Source organism: Lichenostomus cassidix, chromosome 1 (genome assembly GCF_008360975.1).
Source record: "Lichenostomus cassidix isolate B80296 chromosome 1, HeHo_3.0, whole genome shotgun sequence".
Lineage (NCBI taxonomy): Eukaryota > Metazoa > Chordata > Aves > Passeriformes > Meliphagidae > Lichenostomus > Lichenostomus cassidix.
This window is the reverse complement of record NC_139479.1, coordinates 1,261,585-1,284,292: the sequence shown is the minus strand read 5'-3', so window position 1 is coordinate 1,284,292 and position 22,708 is coordinate 1,261,585. Positions and strand designations below refer to the sequence as shown.

At 41.9% G+C, this 22,708-nt stretch overlaps 1 protein-coding gene and 1 long non-coding RNA gene across 4 annotated transcripts in view; one reads left to right on the top strand and one right to left on the bottom strand.

Moving 5' to 3' along the window:
* Positions 1-584: 584 nt before the first annotated feature.
* On the bottom strand, positions 585-12,655 carry LOC146444036 (uncharacterized). Of its 3 annotated transcripts, none has more exons than XR_014855509.1 (4): positions 12,600-12,655; positions 10,159-10,248; positions 6,801-7,000; positions 585-700 (listed from the first exon to the last, which is right to left on the bottom strand). It is a non-coding gene; the product is annotated as an uncharacterized LOC146444036 (long non-coding RNA). The 3 variants fall into 3 exon arrangements; XR_014855505.1 differs by lacking the exon at positions 12,600-12,655 and adding an exon at positions 12,183-12,283 and having other exon boundaries at positions 10,159-10,252; XR_014855525.1 differs by lacking the exon at positions 12,600-12,655 and adding an exon at positions 12,183-12,283 and having other exon boundaries at positions 585-697; positions 10,159-10,252.
* Positions 12,656-12,785: 130 nt separating this feature from the next.
* RCAN1 (regulator of calcineurin 1) overlaps positions 12,786-22,708 on the top strand; it is a 31,257-nt gene continuing 21,334 nt past the window's right edge. Inside the window, exon 1 of the mRNA XM_085077049.1 lies at positions 12,786-13,051. Coding sequence (XP_084933175.1) covers positions 12,803-13,051 — 249 coding nt within the window. The 5' untranslated portion in view covers positions 12,786-12,802. The remainder of the gene's footprint in view (positions 13,052-22,708) is intronic.

Sequence of the window (22,708 nt, the reverse complement as noted above, 5' to 3'; positions counted from 1 at the left end):
CTCCTCCTCCCGCACCTCCCCTGCCCCGGCAGAGACCCTGCCCCGTGCCCCCGCCCTGCTCCGGACAGACCTTTCCTCGTCCCACCGCCCTGCCCCGGACAGACCCTGCCCAGACACTTTGGAGGCGACCGCGGCGGCACCGAGCGCTGCCCCCGGCCACCCCTGCCCCGCAGGGACCGGAGGCTTTGCAGAGTGGCCCAAAAGCTCCTCTCAGTGTGTTTGTGTCCCCTACAGCGGTCACTGCACCTGCTCGGGGCACCACAATCCGCCAAACCCCGTCTCTGCCCCGCTCTGCCCCTCGGCTGCTGCTGCCAGTCCCTGGCACTGCTGTCCCCAGCCTGGCACACACCCGCGGGCAGGTGCGGCTGAGGCTTTGCTGGCCTCTATGCCATTTTCCAAATCCGTGTAGGAAGGCAACCCCTAAACCTCCGCACCGCTGTTGATGCTCTGAACTGGCACAGCCTCGATGGTTTGATAAAAATACAGACGAACCGCATTCGGGCTGCTCCGAACACTGTTAGGAGGGAAATTGTGTTCTTATCGGCTCGCAAAAGTTGTAAAAGGGAACAACAAAACCGTCTGTGTAAAGAAATAAACACCTACATTTGCATGCTTTTAAGTGGTTTTCTTTCACGTGCGAGGTTCCTCTGCGAGGTTGCATTTAAATGGGGTGAGAAACTCTGTGTTCTGCCGGCAGCTGCTGTGAAAGAAGCAAAAACATTTCCTTTGCGTAAGGAAAATAATCCTAATTTTCTGGGTGTAGATAGAACAGTGGAGGCGGAGTTAGCTGACAGGAGTGAGGTATCCTAGTTAAAAAATGCAATTAAACAGTTTTATACGTGTGTATATAAACTAACTTTTTATATTTGAGAGGGGACTGAGCAGGGACAGAACACAGGGCTTTGGAATAGCTGTGAAGGGAGACGATGCAGCCAACAGGAGCTGGGAAATCCTACAGGATAAATCATTCCAGCAGGTCAAACACTCTGCTCTGATAAAACATAAACACACAAATAAATGAACAATCCTGCAGCTCTTCGATGCTTGCCCGGAGGTGCATCGCTAGCGAGACAAAAGAATGGAGGCAGCTGTGCTCAGAAGGAACCTTCCTGGAAAGTTTAGGAACAGAGGCTCGTGGAGATTTAGGATCAGGACTCAGCAGCTGAAAATGGAGGTATTGCAGGTGGAACCATCCTGAGGCAATTCTTTCCTTATCTCTTATGGGGTTTGATATCAGTAGAATGACACAACTCAGCCATCTCTGCAGAGTTAATATTGGTTTATTCATCCTCACCTTTGCTGAAGGGAGGATGAATAACCCTTCTTAAGCCTGATGGTTGGATGTACCAGAGAATTCCAGAAGGGTTTGGGTCGGGAGGGATATTAAAGATCATTCCCTGTGTCCTGTCCCTGCAGCCCTTGGCAATTGTCTCTCTCCATGTTTCCTGCAGCTCCTTCAGGCACCAAAAGGCCACAATGAGGTCACCCCAAAGCTTCTCCTCTCCAGGCTGAACAATCCCAGCTCTGCCAGCCTTTCCTCCCAGCAGAGCTGCTCCATCCCTCTGCTCATCCTGCTGCCTCCATGAACTCTCTCCAGGTCCTTCCTGTGTCCCCAGGTGTAACACAAGTCCCATGTTACAGAAGTCTCAGCTATGAGCCAGAACCCATACCACAGTGCTCCTGATGTCTCCATGGACAGGACACTGCTGGAAGAACAAGGCTCACCTCAGGGTTTTACAGTGGGAATGAAGAGCAAAACAACCATTGATGGCAGTGGTGGGAATTTTGTGGAACTGGTGAAGGACACAAGAACCAGAGCCAGGTGGTGACGTTTATACAGCACTCCCAGGCACGGGGGGATTGTTGGGGTGTCTGTGCAGGGCCAGGAGCTGGACTGTGATCCCTGTGGATCTCTTCCAACTCGGGATACTCCATGATTCCATGAATCCCGTGCTTGGCTGCACCCTTGAGAAGCCTTTGAGGCCTCATGAGCTCAGCTTTGCTCTAGATGGGCTGCGACAGGAGGGTTCCTCTGGAGCTCCCTGTGGCTCAGCCTCCTCAGGCTCCTGGAGCTGCCTGCTCCTGACCATCTCCTTCGGGTGCTTCAGCATTTCGGGTTCCTAAACACCTCCTTCGGGTGCTTCAGCATTTTGGGTTCCTAAACACCTCCTTCGGGTGCTTCAGCATTTTGGGTTCCTAAACACCTCCTTCGGGTGCTTCAGCATTTCGGGTTCCTGAACACCTCCTCTGAGTACCAATGTCAGTTTTCAAGTGCTCAGGTTGCCAGTCTGACCCGGGATTTGCCTCCTGCCCACCTGATGGAGCCACACAAGAGGTGCCTGCCTGTCCCCTGTGCCCTGCAGAGCTTATTCACTAACACCACTATCTTATTTTCCTTTATTTACCTGCTCCTTGCTTTCCTTTTTCACTAGGTGAGGATTTCAAGACCAACATAAAAAAAAAAACCCTGTCAGTGATAACCATTCCTAATCGTTAACAAAGGCCAACAAAAAAGGAAAAAAAAACCTTTCAGTGCTAAGCAGTGCCTGCCGGTGAACATCGCCGAGATGTTTAAGCCTAACAAAAGATTAGCTCTTTCGATATTCACGGGAGCTTTACAAAGACAGAGCTGAAAAGGACTAACAGCTCCATAGCCACGTTGCTCATTATCTTTGTAGGACACAGATTTCAGGCACAGTGCTTGATACAGTCACAAGTGCAATGGCCGAATGATTTGTAGCAGATTTTGCTGTGTTTCCCTCGAGCCCAGGAACAGATTTTTGGCATTTTGCTGGAACTGAGACCTACAATGACATGTGAGGGCACTGGGTAAGGAAAATAATCCTCGTGCAGGTCCCGATGCCAGCAAGAGTGAAAAGCAGGAATCCAGAGAGCCAGGGACAGGTGAAGAGGCAGTTCTGGAAATATTCCAATAAACTCAAATCTGCCCCACTGGAATCCCAATCTTTGGCTGTTTTTCCATGCTTCCCGCACTCATCACTCTTCCCCTCTGCCTCAATTACTTAACAATTAATCTCCCCCTCTCCACACTCCCCCTGCTCCCCACCTTCAAGCTCTTTACACCCCATCTGTTTCTAAAGCAGCCCTCGGTTAATAAATACAATTTTCTGAGTTCGGCCCCGGGAAGGATTAGTGCAGCCCTTCTTTCCCTAAAAGATGAGTGCAGGTAATTAATGCTCACAGATGTCAGACATTAGCCACAACACAGAGATCTCCCCACAGTCTGTTGGGAACAAGTTTTATCCCTCGGGGTTATCAATCAGGCTGGACTCACTTGGATTATTGTAACTTCTTTATTTTCTTGACTGTACAGGTTGTTGCAGATCAAAGTTGTAGTTATTTTGCAGACAGAGATAAAGAAAAAAATTCCTTTTGCTCCTGATATTTTGCACTGGGAATTGGAAGGGAGCAGAGACTGTAGAAATGGGGTGGAATTTAATTGGGTTCCCCAATCCAAAGGGATTTGTCAGGGTAAACACAGGCAGGTACAAACTGCCTGTCTGCAGACATGAATCACTTGTGGTATAAAATTTTCCACGAATTACTTGTGGTATAAAACATTATCTATGTAAGAAGATGAATATAGTATTATAGATATTAATATATAAATACTGAATATTAATACCTTTTGAGATGGAAAAAAAAAGAACTCCCAAACCCTACAAGTATTTGTATATAAGGCAGTTCTATATTCTATTTAACAGGTTATTTCAGCTGTGGAAAAGACAAAACTGCAAGTGAAAAAATGGTACTTGAGGACTGTAATTTTTCACTACTTTCAGAATACATGGATGTTTGCTATTTTTGTCCCCGGTTTCTTAATTTTCCGTCAAGAAGTTGGTGTGAAACTCCATCACCTCGTGGCTGGGAGGCTGTTCATTCCTCCCAACAAAGGAGGAGGGAGGGCTGCCCTGGTGGAAATCCCGGCGGGTTGGGGTGATGCCATCTGTGGTCGGAGCTAAGGTGATTATTAGGGGCAATCCCAGCCCTTCCCAGCTGCTTCGGAAGCTTGGGAAGAAGGCAGGAATGTGCGGGGCAGAGGGGGAATTATGCCCTGCACAGAAATCCAAGAAATCCCCCAAGGGAGGCTGAACAAGCAGAGAAAAGGATGAGATGCTCCTTCGTGCCAATCCAATCCCTCTCCTCCCTCTTTTTTTCACTCCATTCCTGAATTCCAGCATCCCACAGGGACCTAAGCAGCCTGGGCTTAAATTCTGAACGAATCATTGCAGAGTGTGTTTAAAAAAACAGTAGAATTAGAGCAACAAAGCTTGGGGAAAAAACCAAACAAAAAACCCCAAACAAACAAAAAAAACAAACAACCCAAAAACCCAACAGACAAACAAACAAAAAACTCCCCAACAAACATCAACGACAAAAATACCCAAAAACCACCAAAACAAAACTCTGCACTTCTCACTGTTTTTTCAGCACTTTAAACATATTCATTGTCTAAAAAAAAAATCTCCGATTTCCCTTTTATTTTGGTTAAGCAGCACCATTCTAATGAAGCACTAAAACAGTGAGGCAGGTGAGGTAACAAGCAGACGTTAGATGTACTTTTTTGTTGTCAAGTATCACATCCAAATTGGAATTTAACTCTGCTGGCTGCCCTGGGAACCCCGAATTGGCTCTTTTTGGACAACTCCAGGCTTTTTATTCTGCTCGGGGAAATCCCTGCCAGGCTTCCCGCACTGAATTCCCTGTTTCCCATCTCTTCCCGAGGTTTTTCCAAGCATTCCCTCCTCACGCCTTAGGAAATGAAACCCTCCTGTTCCAAGGCCCATCTTGCTCGGGCGGATTAAGGAGGTGTTTAAAGCTAAGAGCCTTTGCGAGGCTGCGGGGCTCGTTAAGGAGCTGTGATTTCATTATTGCCATCTCCTCCTCCTCCCTCTGCTCCTGGAACATCCCGCGGAACGGAATTATTCGGAATTATTCGGAATTATTCGGAATTATTCGGAATTATTCGGAATTATTCGGAATTATTCAGAATTATTCGGGAGGTGACCGTGGAAAACTGCTCCGATTTCAGGTGGATTTCACCTGCTCGAGGCAAAGGAAAAGCAGGTGTTAAAATAAAACTGGACCTGCACCCTGAGTTGTTTCTCCAAGTGCCCAGGATGCATTCATGCTCGGAATTAAATAAATAAACTGCTTGATGTTGGCTGGGTTATAAATTCAGCTTTGCTCACGTTGCTTTAAAAAACTGTATATTTAAAAAACTCTTGATGAAATCTGTCCTGTGAGGAGTCCCCATTTTACTGGGGAGCTTGGAAATAACTCAAAGCTTTTTGAACTCCAAGAGGTTTTCTTCACTTTTAGTAAATGTCCAGATTGTCTTGAACTCTATAATTGAAACTCCTACTACATCAAACTGTCATTTATTTTAAATGTTTCCTGGTTCACTGTGCCTTTTGCTCCTTGAAATGACTTCTTAGAATACAATCTCAAATCACAACTCATTTGATATTTTTTTTATACTCTTGTTTTAAATTTCACTTTGCCTTTGATAGCTTTTAATTTATTTTTTCCCCATTCTGCAATATTTCCATTTTGATCTTGGCTTTTATTCCAATTCTTCTTTGCATAATTCAGCGAATTTTTAATTTATTATGTTTTTTAGAAGAACTAATTGGAGCTGCAGTTCAGGAGTGATGCTGGTGGTGTTGGGGTGACAACTGGACTGGATCATCCTGAAGGGCTCTTCCCACCTCGGTGAATTTGTGATAATTATAGACTCTGGCAACAAAACCCAGAATATTTCGAAGCAGCAATGTAATTATTTGAGTTGCTGATACAGACATTTGCAGTCAAGAGGTGCAATGATATTTTGTCTTTTTCACTAATGTCCATTTTTCACTAATGTCCATTTTTCACTAATGTTCATTTTATTTCATTTGCATGCAGGTTATGCCACAATCCTTTCCTTTTTCCTTCTCCCTCTTTTTCTTTTTTCCTTTCTCATTTTCTTTTCCTCATTTCTCTTTTCTCTTTTCTTTTCTTTCAATATTTTTTCTTTTTCTTTCTTTTCTTTTTTCTTTTCTTTTCTTTTCTTTTCTTCGTCTTTTTCTTTCTTTTTATATTCTTTTCTTTCATTATTTATATTTTTATTTTTATTTTTATTTCTTTTCTTTCATTCTTTTTCTTTTCTTTCTTTTTCTTTTTCTCTTCGTTTCTTTTTTCTTTTTTCTCTTTATTTTCCTTATTTTTTGTTTTAATTTTTTATTTATTTTTTTCCTTTTTTCTCTTTATTTTCCTTCTTTTTAGTTTTCTCTCTTTCTTTTTTTTCTTTTTCTCTTCCTTTTCCTCTTTCTTTTTCTCTTTACTTTTCCTTCCTTCCTTCCTTCCTTCCTTCCTTCCTTCCTTCCTTCCTTCCTTCCTTCCTTCCTTCCTTCCTTCCTTCCTTCCTTCCTTCCTTCCTTCCCTCTTTCTCGTTCTTTTAAATATTTCTGTTATTCCCCCTTTTCTTCTGTTTCTTTCACTCGTCCATTTCCCCTCTTTTTCCTGTCTTTTCTTTAGATTGATTTTTCCTTTTCCCACGATTAGGACCCCAACCTCCCTCTGTCTCCTACCAGCTCTGACAGAGATCTTACAGAAATTCTTTTCTTTTTATGATTTCCTTCCAGCAGCTCTGCCTGACAAACCCGTTTGTTGGGCAGCACTTGTGACTGAGCCCTGCTGTAAATCAGTAACCAGGGCTGTTACTGATTGCTCTGAAATAAATTCCTTTTCCCTCTCCTGTTATTTCTCTTCCCTACCTCATTTGGGAGCCAACTTACCCGGGCATCGTTGGACAATCAGGAAGAGGACAGGGTAACCTGGATCCCGGAGATCTGGGGTGGCATCCAGGGCTGGCAGTGACATCAGGAGTGCAGAATGTCCTGGCACACTGGGGACAGAGGGAATGGCATTCCAGAGCTGCTTCCCAACTCCCTGGCAATGGGAATGAGCAGAGATCCATGGGAGGAGGGGAAGACACCTGGGAAAGAGGAGAGATTGTGCTGATAACGCTGAGCAAAGGCACTGATGTGCAGCAGGGACAGGAGCTTTGTGCTTCTGCCTCTTGCAGCCTCCTAACTCCACAGCAGGAAAAACTGAACTCCACCGTGGAGTGGAGTTAAAATTGTTTAGTGGCATTTTAGGTGTGTGTTTCATGAGAAAGGGGCACACAGGGACCTCATGGAGTTCCACAAGTCCCAGTGCTGGGAGCTGCTCCTGGGTTGGGACAATTCCAGACACAAGCACAGACTGGGAGCAACCCTGTGGAGAAGGATTTGGGGCTTCTGATCTGCAATTGTATCCTGGGCTGCATCACAAGAAATGTGGGCAGCAGGAAAGGGATTGGGATTGTGTCCCTGTGCTCAGGTGAGAGCTCACCTGCAGAGCTGCTCCAGCCCTGGGGCTCAGCACAGCAAGGAGCTGGAGCTGCTGGAGAGAGTGCAGAGGAGGCAGCAGGATGAGCAGAGGGATGGAGCAGCTCTGCTGGGAGGAAAGGCTGGCAGAGCTGGGATTGTTCAGCCTGGAGAGGAGAAGCTTTGGGGTGACCTCATTGTGGCCTTTTGGTGCCTGAAGGAGCTGCAGGAAACATGGAGAGAGACAATTGCCAAGGGCTGCAGGGACAGGACACAGGGAATGGCTGCAAAGTGCCAGAGGGCAGGGAGAGATGGGATCTCGGGAATTAGGAATTGTTCCCTGGCAGGGTGGGGAGGCCCTGGGATGGAATTCCCAGAGAAGCTGTGGCTGCCCCTGGATCCCTGGCAGTGTCCAAGGCCAGGTTGGACATTGGGGCTTGGAGCAAACTGGGACAGTGGAAGGTGTCCCTGCCATGGCTGGGGTGGCACTGGATGGGCTTTAAGGTCCCTTCAGCCCAAACCATTCCATGATTCTGGGAACCTTCCCTGTCCTAGGACAACTCCTGCTTTTCCCAAGTGCAGTTTGACCTTCCCAGGCAGTGGTTCCTTCACAGGCTGCCCAAACAGCTTTGCCTCCTGTTTCCTGCATCCTTCCCGAACACCTCATTTTCTGAGATATTTCACAAAAAATCCTGTTCAGTAAAGTTTCCCACTTATCATTTGCTTTTCATGTGCCAAGCAGCCCCTCTGGGCTCATTTCTCTCAGATTTGTTCCCCTTAAAAGAGACTCCCACAGACACAGGTCTGACCCTCTCTAGGACAAGCCAGACATTGAAAATGAGTTTATAAAGTCCCTAAAACCTCACTACTTTTATTTCAACTTTGAGCAAAGCACCTGCCCGCCAAAAGAAAAGACATAAAGAAAATCCCCAGCCTTATTTAACATTTAATTCTTACATTAAATGCTGTTCAAGCTATGTTTTATTTCTTGCTTAAATCTCCCTGGAGTCTCGCTGGGGCTGTTTGTTCTTGTTCTGTAACAAAAAGTCTCACAGTGTTCCATGTTTTATGCTGGAGCCTCTCCTGTCTATTCTTTGTGCTCAGCTGAGCAGATCCAGCCCTGCAAATGTCTCAGGAGTGGCTTTTTTCTTTGTTCAGAGCAGCTAAAATGGTTTCACACCTCATCCAAACTTCTCCCCAAAGCAAATGTTCATCCTAAAACACCACAGGTTTCTTTTTTTTGTTGGCTGTTTTTTATAGATTACTTTTTAATTTTTTTTGTGTTTTTATCAAAGAATTCACCATTTACATTCACTGTTTTCAACTGTGTTGGCTGAAAATATCTCATGACTGGCTCTGAAAGCAAAATGTTTTTAGCAGCACAACCTAAAGGTTCAGATTGGATTTTAGAAAAAAATGTCATGGAAAGAGTGATCAGGAATTGGAATGAGCTGCCCAGGGAGGTTTGCAGTCCCTGTCTCTGGCAGTGTTCAGGAGGAGTCTGGATGTGGCCCTTGGGGACATGGTTTGGGTGATGCTGGTGCTGCTGGGTGATCTTGAAAATCTCTTTCCCATCCTGATGATTCTGTGATGTTCTTTCTCCAAACATTTTCCGTATAGTTGTAAGCAAGATTTATTTTATCTATTCTATTCTATTCTATTCTACTCTACCCTACTCTACTCTATTCTACTTCTATTCTATTCTACTTCTATTCTATTCTATTCTATTCCATTCCATTAATTTTTATTCTTCCCGACCAGCTACTTTTCACAGGACAAACGAGGATTTTTGAGGCAGATCCCTCTTTCCCATCCTGATGGTTCTGTGATGTTCTTTTTCCAAACATTTTCCATATAGTTGTAAGCACGATTTATTTTATTTTACCTATTATATTCTACTCTGTTCTACTCTACTCTACTTCTATTCTATTCTATTCTGTTCTATCCTATTCTACTCTATTCTACTCCTATTCTATTCTACTCTATTCTATTATATTCTATTCTGTTCTATTCTATTCTACTCTATTCTATTCTGTTCTATTCTATTCTATTCTATTCTACTCTATTCTATTCTATTCTATTCTACTCTATTCTACTCTATTCTACTCCTATTCTATTCTGTTCTATTCTATTCTACTCTATTCTGTTCTATTCTATTCTACTCTATTCTACTCCTATTCTATTCTATTCTATTCTATTCTATTCTATTCTATTCTATTCTACTCTACTTCTATTCTATTCTATTCTACTCTATTCTATTCGGTTCTATTCTATTCTACTCTATTCTATTCGGTTCTATTCTATTCTACTCCAATTCTACTCTATTCTATTCTATTCTATTCTATTCTATTCTATTCTACTCTACTTCTATTCTATTCTATTCTACTCTATTCTATTCGGTTCTATTCTATTCTACTCTATTCTATTCGGTTCTATTCTATTCTACTCCAATTCTACTCTATTCTATTCTATTCTATTCTATTCTATTCTATTCTATTCTATTCTATTCTATCCTATCCTATTCTATTCTATTCTACTCTACTCTACTCTACTCTATTCTATTCTTCCTGACCAGCTCCTTTCCCCAGGACAAACGAGGATTTCTGAGGCAGACCCCTGCAGCAAAAGCAGCCCTGGGGAATCCCTGGCGGTTTTCTCGCACCGCTAGATGGTGGTGTCCGAGCTGGGAACATTTCCCTGGCTCTGCTCCAGGCAGCACTTAGCCATTCCACCCAGGCAGCTTTTTCCTGCGGCTAAATCATTAGCGTTAATCACCATCACTTACATTGAACGATCGGCCCCAAACATTCGGGGAAAAATCCATTTTTTTTCCTGTCTCGCCATCTCTTCCAGTCAAAACCGTCTGTCTCGTTCCCTTCCTATGCAACGAGAAAGGGTGAACCATTAAATCCTGAGATTAGGGAGATCCAGAGTTATTTATTTTTTTTTTTTCTGACGTCTGTGACTGAAATAATGCTTAAAACTTTTAAGCTCTTAGGGCAGAGAGGTCCTTCGGCTCTGGACTCCTGCAGGGCCTGGTGAGCATGATCTCAGCTGCCCTTTAGCCTCAATTAATTATAGAAAATATAATTAATAATGCCTTTTCACCTTCAAATCTGACACCTAATGCAATAACCAGCGTGTGCCATTAGAGCAGCAGTGGGTAATGAACATTTCACAGTGGTTTTCCTACCAGGGAGATGCCAGGCTGCAGTGACAGGAATCTGTTGCTGGCAGGTTTTGCTTCTCGATTTTTAAAAAAAATTTTTTAATTACATGTAACAGCAGATTTCCATTTGGATTCCTCAGGTGGAATTTCCACAGAGGGTTTGGAGTTCCTGATGCAGAGAATCCAGAGAGATGCTCCTGAGAGAGGAAAGTGTCCCCACTCCTGTCAGGAAGAAGCTCTGATGTTGAATAAGGTGGTTAAAAATAATGTCGAACAATGTTAAAAATGGCATTGGTTTGGCTGGATTTAGCATGACACAGTTTGGGCTTCTTCAGAGAAGTGACTTTGCTTTTAACAGAACATTTGTCTGGATTTGAGAACATAAAGATTTATGTCACTTAGCACAAGTGATCACAAAAATATCCTGCTTTTAGCTTATTCCCTCCAAAAAATGGTTCAAAACTGATCAGAGAGTCTGGAGAAATTTGGAAGAGGATGTTTGCAGATGTGTGAATGTCACAATAACTTCATAAAAAACTGCTGTGGCCTTTGAAGCTCATTTTTGGGCCTTCCACTGGAACGTGGTGCTACATATATATATATAAAAATCCATATAAATACATAAAAATCCATTTTAAATTAAAATTATACATAGAGTATATCTATTTACATAGAGTATAACATCTATGTAACATATATTAAATATATATTATATATATAAATCCATTTTAAATTAAAATTATACATAGAGTATAATATCTATGTAACATATATTAAATATACAATAAAAGTATTTGTCTAGGTTATTTCTATCAGACTAACCAGCCAAGCACATTAACACCAAGGGTGGGTCAGCTTGTCCTCAAGGCAGATAAGAGAATTACAACACACACAATGGCAATTTCAGCTGATTTATAAGTCTTTGAGCAAGGAATTTTGATATTCATCTGGTATTTTCATATAAATATTTGGTATTTATATTATAGACCAGGACCTGGCCTTGAACACTTCCAGGGATTGGGCATGGAGTTTGTGTGTCTATGTAGCAGTAATATAGCATGATATATCCTATATAATATATATAATATATATTATTCTATATATAATATTATATATATATCCATAGAGTATGCTATGATATACAACATATCTTCATATATATTGTATATGCTTTATATTATGTATGTAAACACGCATACATATATTTAAAGTTTTTATATATTATGTACTGTATAGATCTATACCACGTATACATCAGCACATTATACATAGTGTATTTTTATATTTAGTGTATAATATATACCATATAAATGTACTATATATGCAGTACACTAGAGAGTGTATATATAATATATGGTGTATTATAGATGGAACATTTTCATGTGTGTATATAAACGCACACACATCTATAGTTATTTAAAGCAGCTTTTTATATATTATAAAAATAATATTTTATTATATTAATTTTTATTATAATATCTATTATACATAATATATATTTATAATTTTATAAATCACTGTATAGTGGATATATACCACATACACATCAGCGTATTCTACATAGTACATTTTTATATACAGTACATACCACACACGGTATAAATGCACTATATATGCAGTACACTACAGAATACACATACACGATATATTGTAGACGGTAGATTTTCAGGTATAGTATATTGCATAAAGCGTGCAGGTGTGTCACAGACGCAGAACAGACACTATTTCAGTGTATTTCACAGCCCAGAACAGACACTATTTCAGTGTATTTCACAGCCCAGAACAGACACTATTTCAGTGTATTTCACAGCCCAGAACAGACACTATTTCAGTATATTTCACAGCCCAGAACAGACACTATTTCAGTATATTTCACAGCCCAGAACAGACACTATTTCAGTGTATTTCACAGCCCAGAATAGACACTATTTCAGTATATTTCAGTGTATTTCACAGCCCAGAACAGACACTATTTCAGTATATTTCACAGACCCAGAACAGACACTATTTCAGTGTATTTCACAGCCCAGAACAGACACTATTTCAGTATATTTCACACCCATCGCTCACTCCCCGCCCTGCCCTCGCCTCTCCCTCAGCCCCTGCCCTCGCCTCTCCCTCAGCCCCTGCCCTCGCCCAACATGGCGGCCGCGGCCTCATGCACCACCTGTTGCGGCGGCAGCGCTGCTCTTCTATTGGTCCGCACCGCGCGGCGGCGGCTTCCGATTGGCTGCTGCGGCGCGGGGGCTAAGGAAACAAGATGGCGGGCGGGGGGCGGGAGAAGCAGCCTCCGCGACGTCGCCGCCGCCGCCTCCGCTCGGCCCCGGCCATGGAGGAGCCGCCGCTCCGGCAGCCGCAGGACGGGGAGGAAGGGGACGAGGAGGAGGAGACGGACGCCGAGTGGAGCTTCGTGGACGGCGAGATGGAGGCGGTGGCGCTGCGGGACCTGCCCACCGCCACCATCGCCTGCAACCTGGACCCGCGCGTCTTCCAGGACGGGCCGTGCCGGGTGAGCCGGGCGGGGAGCGCGGGGAGCGGGGCTGGGCATGGAGCGGGGCTGGGCATGGAGCGGCTCTGTGCGGCCGCCTCCCCCTCGGGAGCTGTGGGGATGAGGGGCGAGGCTGTGGCTGCTTGTCCCGCCCGCCCCTCGCTCTGCCGGATCAGCGGCGACAGTCCGTGCGGAGTGAGGGATGAGCTGATCAGCTCCGTACTGCTGCCGGCAGGGACAGTCAGGCTGTGCTCCAGGGAACAGGGACAGCAGGAGAGGGAACAGCCTCAGGCTGGGCCAGGGGAGGCTCAGCTTGGCCAGCAGCAGGAATTTCTGCATGGAAAGGGTGCTCAGGCCTTGGCAGGAGCTGCCCAGGGAGGTTTGCAGTCCCCATCCCTGCAGGTGTCCCAGGAAGGCCTGGCTGTGGCACTCAGTGCCCTGGGCTGGGGACAAGGTGGGCTTTGGGAACAGCTGGGACTCTGTGGCTTTGGAAATCTTTTCCCGCCTCGGTGATCCCATGGTTCTTGGACTTTGAACACCACCAGCTGTTTTGCCTTGGTGCCTTTAATTCGTGAACCTGTAACTCAGGGTGAAGCTCTGCACGAACCAGAAGTGGAATTCAATATCCCTGGATCACCCAACCCTGAGCTTTGTGCTTAAGGTTTTGTTTGGTGCACCCCATGCTCTGGTTTTGGTCTTTTTATCTTCTTTTTTTCCCTTTTTTTCCTTTTTTTTGCTGTCAAACCCATTCATACTGAAGGAGTTTTTAAACAGGTTCGAATTAAGCAGGATGGACTTGAAAAATGAGACAATAACAATGGGAATTTTAATCCCATTAAAATAAATGAGCTCTTTGTGCAAAACAGCTTGGAGTTGTTGAGTCTCACAGCTCAACCTTTCTGGTTGTTGACTACAATAAAAATCTACTTTCTTTTTATATTCTTGGTGAGAACTCCATCGGTAAAGAATTTAAGCTGACTGCTTAAAATAGTAGCAAATTAATTCGAGTTTCGTAATCTCATCGTAAACTGTGTTATCTTGGCCATGGATAACAATGTGTACAGACACTGTGTTTATTGTATTTCTAAGGCAAAGAATGGAAGAATTATCTTGAATTTGAATAAATATGTGTATCCAGCAGGGAATAGAAATCTCCAAGTTTTATAAATAACACAAAATTTATAAAAGACAGGTGGAGGTGTTTAGAACCTGGTGATTTATTAGGTGCACATAGAGTTTTAAAAGATGAAAAATCAGTTTAGGTGTCTGATCACTGCATTTCAGCCACTGAAATACGTAATTTAGCTTCAGCTAATACATGCACAGAGCTGGCAAGAGCTAATAACTCTTTAAAGCTGGCAATAAGTGACTGTTTTATAGGAACACACACGGACTGGCTAGGTTTTTAATTCGTTTTGTTGGCCAAATGTCAGGAGGATGCAGAGAGAGGAAGTGGAACGAGGCCCTGAGGCTGAATCCCCGATTTTGGAGGTGTGAAAGGTGCCCTCAGCATTTGGATGGTGTGAGAAAAACAAGGTTGTATTAAAAAAAGGAGGAAAATACTGCATTTTCCTGTGGTGTATCCAGTTTTCCACCACATTTGGTGGTTTTGGTATCCAAGGAAATGCAGGTTTTTTGTCACTCAAGTGTGTGAAGGGATGTTGGTCACTAAAATGTTGCTGTCTGGACCACCTGAGAAAAAATCCAAGATAATTTAAAAAGGCTGCATTTGGTTAGGAGGTGAATTTCCAGAATTTTCACTTGGTTTGGTGTGGAATATTCAGAAAATTCAAAGCTGGGCAGCAAACACTTGGTGATGCCGAAGGGATGAGTAAAGGAGTTGTAAATCACAACCTCCCATAGTGTTTATAAATACTCTGTGAATATTCTGTGAACTTCTCCAGCATATGTAACACTCCTAAAATACCTTTCCCCTGTAATTAAATGAGGTTTTTTTTCCCTTAGTGGGCCTCTTAATAATCCTGGATTGCCCTATTTGAGGAGGGTTGATCCAATCAAAGGTGAGACAGGACAGCTCCTGACAACTATTTCTATTTTGCTCTTCCCAAACAGTGATTTGATCTGGAAATACTGCTTGAATATTCTTGGTTTTCCTCCTTTTCAATTTTTTTTTTCTTTTTTGATGGAGGTGTTGATAATCCCAGATGAGAAAGCTGAAGTTTTAGTTGGTTTGTGACCAATCTTTTAAAAACAGACCCTCTTGTCAAGGTAATAAATTCATTCTGATAAATGAGAGTTTGTTCTCTGCTTTAGTTTGAGAAGAAATAAAAATACCTCCTGAATTGTTTTTTAATATCAGTCCCAAAACCTTCCAGAGAACACCTGAATACTTATTCTCAAGTTTTTTTCTAAAGCACAGTTCAGCAATACCTTTAATTTCTGATTTTTTAAATTTTTTTTTTCTCACTGAAGTACAAGAAATTACCTCAAATAAAACCCTTTTTCCTGACCTTCAAATTGTCAAATTACCCTTGGAAAAACACTTCTTTTCTGAACTGTCTTTAACCTCAGACCTGCAGCTTTTTTGGTAGTTTTAATGTTGATTCTGTACTTGAGGAATTACAATTCTTTCTCCATCCAACACACAGATGAGCTTTATTTTTCAAACTGTATTCCTGTGCACTCATTTATTTTAAAAAAAGCTTACAAGAAATGTGTCAGCAGCTCATTTCCAGAGCCAACAACTAGATTTTTGTATCTTTCCATCCTCCTCGTGTGACACTCATTTTTAAGAGCTTTTTGATGTCAGCAAAGGACACTGAGAGGGTTTTCTGTGGAATTTGTGCTGCCAAATGCCAAGTGCAGCAGGTCAAACACCTGCCTGGCTCCTGAGATCCCCCAGGGATGTGGAACATTTCCCTGCTGACTCCAGAGTTCTGGGCACAGCCACAGGAGGGCTAAAGAACTTCACAGAATAACTTCATTGCTGCTAAGTAGGTTATCCAAAGGTGCTCTGCCAGCTTTCCATTTCCCCTTAGTTCTGGGTGTCTTTCGTTTGGGAAATGGCAAAGAGGAGCACAAAGAGTTTCTACAAAGAATTGCATTTCAGGCTGCTGAGGAAATAATTCGATTTTAGGGCTGGGAGAGATTTTTGATGGAGATATTTTCATTCAAATGGGTTAAGTTCCTGAAATCCCTTTAAAAGGTGTCTGAGATGTTGAGGTTTTGGGAATCTCCATCTCTAAAAGTGTTCCAGAGGTGTCTGGATGTGGCCTTTGGGGACATTTTAGGGTGATGATGGTGATGCTGGGGAGGTCACTTCCACCCTTAATGATTCTGTGATAATTACCTTAATCTGCTGATTTTTGTAAATTATTGCAAATTAAGGAATGTAGCAGAAAGTTTTCCATAATTAACAACATCTTACATTCATAGATAAACTGAAAGCAGACTTTTCCATCACAGTAACTGTTTTCTCTGGGAAAACTTTGCTGGAAAACTGAATTATTAAAGAAATTTAGCTTGCTGGAAATGCACTAAAAGGAGGAGTGAAGCAGTCTGTGTCCTCATATAACCCTCAGAACTGGCTGGAAAACAGTATCTGCAATTATTTATTGGGAAAAAAAATGTGCTTGAAGACAATGAAAAAGGTGAGAAATCCCTGCAGTTGTATAAGCAGGAAAAGCAGAGCTGCAGGTGAGTTCAGTCCTGGGATTGTTTGTCCAAATAAATTCCTTTTTTCCTTCAGCTTTGTGTGGTTTCACTCCAGAAAACCTTTTTATGAGCTCATCTGAGCATAAAGCTGTTCAATGAGCTTTGCTTTTAGACTTTTATTTAATTGCCTTGCAGGCCACTGAAATAATCATGAGATGGATTTGGGGTTTTTTTGAAGTGCTTAAGGAATTATTGCTGCTTTACAGGAAGTTGAGCAGATTTCTCAGGAGTATTTACAAAACTTTCTTTACAAATAATTATAATACTCAGGTTGCTGGTAAGCTCTTCCTGTCTCAGCCACATGCCTCATAATCCTTTTTATTTCCAAGTTTAAGCCTCTTAGATCACATTCAAAAGAAAACATTTTAAAAGTAGATTTCCAAAAAAGGTGAGTGTTTTTTACATGTTTGTGGATTTTTGTGACCACAGCTCTGGTTTTGGCAAAATATTCCCTAATGGGAATGTAAAACTTAATCTGCATATATTTTGAAGGTTTTCATTCTTTCTCTGCCAAAAAAAAATCTCTTATTTTGTGACAGAGTTTATAGTTTTCAATGCTTTTGCTTTCCAAAAAAAGCCCAGAGCTAAAATTGTAGTTCAAAACCACATCTCAATAATCTGGTTTTACTTTGAACAGTAAAACCATTTAAAAAATTAAAAAAAAAAAAAAATAGAAACCTTCCGTTATGAAAAGTTTTGCAATAAAACTTCTGGAAGTATTTAGTTAAGAGGAGATATTTTGAGCAGGTTGAGGTTTATATCACACTTGAACCTTCTGTAGGTCTGACAGGTCAGGTGAAAAGAATAAAATAATTATTTCTGTGTCCAAAATCCACTAATTTAAGTCCTTAAAGTGGGCTGATCAGTTAATGCTTTTAGCAAATGATAAAATACTTTTATAGGCAGAAATAAAATGGAAATACATAATATTTGTATATTTATTTAAATATTAAAATATTGTCCTAGAATTGTCCTTGAATGTTTGGGAATCCTAATATTAAAAGTGGGTTGGGACTGGTTGATGAGTTGTATTCAAGCACAGGGATTTAGGATATGACAATATCCCAAATTAAATTGGTGAGGTTCTGCCAGCTTTAGCTGGGAGAAGAATAATCAATAAATAACTGCTTTTGTACCTTTTGTCTCTTCCTCCCAGCATTATTTACTGCCAGACATAACCAGAATTAATTTCATTAATTAGGGGAGTCATTATTTATTACTGGCCTCACTCATAAAAGCAGAGCTGTCCATACTCAGTGAATTTCTTTTGTAAAATATAACCTCAGAGATGAGTTTTCCCTTTCCCTGTGCAGATTTTCAGGTGAGTCACAAGTTCATTGTTGGATTTGGTTTTGCTTTCTGAGGTTTTCTTTGGAGTTATTTTGGTGTTGGCAAACCCACTGGTGGGTATTGAGCTGAGAGTCCAAACCTCAGCAGTTGGATTTGAGTTCTTTTGTTGCTGAAATACAAAAGGCAGCAGGGAAATGGAATTATCCCTGAATTATCTTTGGTACAACAGTGGTTTAGGAGTGGGAGGTGTGGGAGTTGAGGGCTCCTTGATAAATGGATTTATTGATAAAGTCTGTATCACACAGCTTGGGGGAAAAAAATCATCTTGCCATCATTAAAAGAAAAATCAATGTAAGTTTTTGACCTTTAGACACAGCCAAGTCAACCAAAATCACTTTATTTCCTTCCATTGACTGAAAACCGTTCTGGAAACTTCCCTGAAGATTTGGGTCTGCTTTCAAAACAAGTGTCTGCTTGTATGAAAACCTCTTAAAATTCAGGCTGTTTTCCAAGTAAGAACTGCCTGAAAGGCAAGGAGAATTGTTCCTTTTTTTTCCTAGAGGTGCTGTTCCCTTTCTCTCTAGAAAGGAAGCTGAGCTGGTGAACTGCCAGGAGAGCCAGGCTTTATTGCATAAATTGATTTTTCTCCTATTTCCAGTTTTTTTTTTAGCCATTCATAATCCATGTGGTTAAACAAAACCCTTCTGTGGGCTTGTAGTTAAAATATCTTCTCCTTTTCTGATAACCTAAGTGAGATAATCTTATTAAACACATTAAGAACAGCTCCCATCTCGGATTATTTTTGTATCAAATTTTTGCTAATTATTCAGAGCTGCAGTAGGAATATGCCCATTACTATGGAAAAAGAAGATGAAATAAGAACTAAAACATCCATTTCCTGCTGGTTGTGATGTTAAATCTCATATTTATCCATCCTCCAAACTCTGTGTTAAATACCTTAACAGCTTTAAATTCCAGTGTGCTGCTGCTGTGTCACTAATTAATGTGTAAGAAAATTAGTGAGAGAGTTTCTTGTGGCAACCAGAACTCATGGAGAGGGAATTAATGGGAATTCTGAGGATGTTTGCCCAGCTGTGGGGTGTGTGGCCACTGGCCCATGGGCTAGCCAGGATTGCTGACAGCTCATGGAAACTCTGATGAAAAGGTTTGAATGTTCCATTACTATGGAAAAAGAAGGTAAAGTAAGAACTACAACATCCATTTCTCTCAGGCTGTGATGTTCAATATAAGAGAGAGTTTCTTGTGGCAACCAGGACTTGTGGAGAGGAAATTAGTGGAAATTCTGGGGGTGTTTTCCCAGTCCTGGGGTGTGTGGCCATTCCACTGGCCCTTGGGCTAGCCGGGATTGCTGGTAGCTCATGGAAACTCTGATGAAAGGCTTTGAATGTTCCTTAGTATGGAAAAAGCAGATGAAATAAGAATTTCTCTCAGGCTGTGATGTTCAATATAAGAGAGAGTTTCTTGTGGCAACTAGAACTTGTGGAGAGGGAATTGCTGAGGATGTTTGCCCAGTCCTGGGGTGTGTGGCCATTCCTTTTCAGGATCCACTGGCCCTTGGCTAGCCAGGATTGCTGGTAGCTCATGGAAACTCTGATGAAAGGCTTTGAATGTTCCATTACTATGGAAAAAGAAGATGAAATAAGAGCTAAACCATCAATTTCCTGCTGACTGTGATGTTCAATATAAGAGAGAGTTTCTTGTGGCAGCCAGAACTTGTGGAAAGGGAATTAATGGAAATTCTGGGGGTGTTTTCCCAGTCCTGGGGTGTGTGGCCATTCCACTAGCCCTTGGGCTAGCTAGGATTGCTGACAGCTCATGGAAACTCTGATGAAAGGCTTTGAATGTTCCATTACTATGGAAAAAGAAGATGAAATAAGAACTAAAACATCCATTTCCTGCTGACTCTGATGTTCAGTATAAGAGAGAGTTTCTTGTGACAACCAGAACTTGTGGAGAGGGAGTTGCTGAGGATGTTTGCCCAGTCGTTTGGCCATTCCATGCAGGATCCACTGGTCCCTGGGCTAGCCAGGATTGCTGACAGCTCATGGAAACTCTGATGAAAGGCTGTCAGTGTTGCTGAGGCTCCAGGATGAAACAGCTGCTGGGCCAGGCAGTGGAAAGTATGAGCAGCTCCTGCCTGGGGTTGTGTAAGCCAAGGAAAACCAGCTCGGAGCAGGTGGAATCTGTGGGGCTTTTCCAACCCCCTCGGGGTGTTCTCACTCCTCATTACTGCACTTTAACCCCACTGAAGAGAGACCCCTGAGGCTGGGATAAAGCTTCCCATTGCCCCCGTGGAAATGGGAATTCCCTGGGTATTTCCCCCTTGGGAGAGGGTTAGAATCTATAGAACAATTTAAAGAACATTTTAGAAGTTTTTTTCAGGCATCTACCCCGATAGAAAAGCTCTTTGCCTCGCCCAGAGCAGCTGAAGTGCAGGAATTCTTCACAGGAGGAGTTTTTCCTTAATGAGAGATTGTTCCTTAATGAACTGCTGTGTCATTTCTTCCTTCCTAAGCTGCCAGAGTCGAATTCTGTTCTTATCTACTGGATGTTTTCATCTCCTCTGCTGGGGGAAAAAAGGGAAATCCAAACATTTCTAAAGGAGAAGTTAGAAGGAGATGCAGAACTGTGTTGGCTTTCAGCAAGTGTTAGTTCCTAACCCAAAACCCACTGCCTGGACTATTCAGGATTTTGAAGTGTTTTCAGGAGTTATTTTTTAATGCTGTTTTTTTTGCCCCTTCAATCAAAACAGGTGTGTTCTTGCCATATAAATAAATTAATTAATTAAATACATCCTCCAAACTCTGTTAAACACCTTAACAGTTTTAAGTTCCAGTGTGCTGCTGATGGGTCACTAATTAATGTGTAAGAAAATTAGTGTATCAGACGTTAACCTCACCAAAAATGCAGGTGATTTAGGATAAAATCCAGACTCTGTGGTTCCTTTTATCATCTTATCAAAGTCAGATTGGACAGGACTTGGAGCAGCCTGGGATAGTGGAAGTGGGTTGGAATTCAATGATCTTTAAAATCCCTTCCAACCCAAACCATTCCATGCTTTATTAGTATTTTTAGATGCTTTTGAAATTCTCAGGTGCATTTAATATGTTCTTCGAAGCACAATAACTTCTTGTAATTACTTTGGGGGTTTTTTTTCCTGCCTTCCCAGAACATTCTTAGAAAACATCTTGAAACTTCCATTCTTCTTCCTTCTGTGACTCCAGTGGAAAATGTCATTCTTTAAAGATCACAGAAATACCAGCCTGTTCCTGACCAGCTCATATGGTTTTCTAAAGCCTCCTGTGTTGAGAGTTGAATTTTTAATTTCCTTTTGTTTTCCCCTTAGTCACAGTGGATGTGTCAGAGGATGAACACGTAACTTCTGCCTGCCTGGGATAATATCTTTCAATATTTGAGTTAAACAAATCCTGCTGTCACGTTAGAAGGAGCTAGAAATTAAACCAACCCCAAACACCTGCTGCTTTCAGCCTTATCTTTGCTCTCCCTCCAGCTGCAGTTCAGGCATAACACAGCTGAATTTTTCATGATAATAAATTGTTAACTGCTGAAGTATTTTGCATCCTATTCCATCAGGATTATGGTCATATCTTCACTCAATAGGACACTCCTTGTACCTGGCACAGCTGAAAAAAACACCATCAAATTTGAGAAAAATACTTTACCCCATAGAAATTTTTTTTTTTTTAACTTTTCAGAAATGGCAGTTCAACATGAAAAGGAAAATAATAATTATAAATCTCTGCCCTCACAGATGATACAGTCCTGAAGGTGCATGGGAAGCATGAAATAGCTGCTAAATATTTGCTAATCAAAGTGAATTGTTCCATCACTCCATCCCTTGTGGAACAGTGAATTTTGGTTAAATTAAGATTATTTTAGTGACTGTTGCTGGTAGGTTGCTCTGGATTCAACAGTGCAGGAGGTAAACAAAGAGTAATTATACTTTGCAATACCATTATACTTTGCAGTCCAGGGGGGATGAGGAGGAGTCTGGTGTGACATAGCTGGGACCTGGATTGGTGCTATTTAGGGACCACTTTGGGCTGGGAAACAAATGCTGACAGTGGGGGCTATTTTTGAAAGGTGTTTATTTCCCACACTTCAGCAGCTCCTGCAGTTATTTGGAGTGGATTTATCCTTTTCAGTGCCTTGGTGAGTAATGAAGCACAAGGCATGGGATGCTTTAAAAGGTAAATCTCATAAAGAAATCAATGTAAAAAAGTCCTTGGTTGTAGGAGGAGCAGATGGAATGATGTGAATGAGCTGTGGATCACTCAGTGGTTGTAAATTGGGAAGCAGAGTTAGTTCAGTCTTCCCTTCTGTGTCATCCTGTCCTAGACTAAACCTGGTTTAAACTCCCTCAGTTCAGTGTTTGGTACTGATGGTTTAATCAGCATTAATTAGGAGAGCAGTTCTTAATCATTTTATCCTTAAAAACTGCCCAAGTTTAAAGGGAAAAGATCCTGGGAAAGCTGGGTGACAGGAGATCAAAATCCAGCTGCAGCCATGAGGATCTGAGCAAAAAAAATGGATCTATAAATCTAAACCCAAACAATAATCAAAAGCAAAGAAGTGCTGAAAGATTTTAACCCAACCAGGTCCACCTGGAAATGAATAATCTTTATATTTTAATAGATTGGATGTGAGACACCAAATTCACTAATGAGCAGA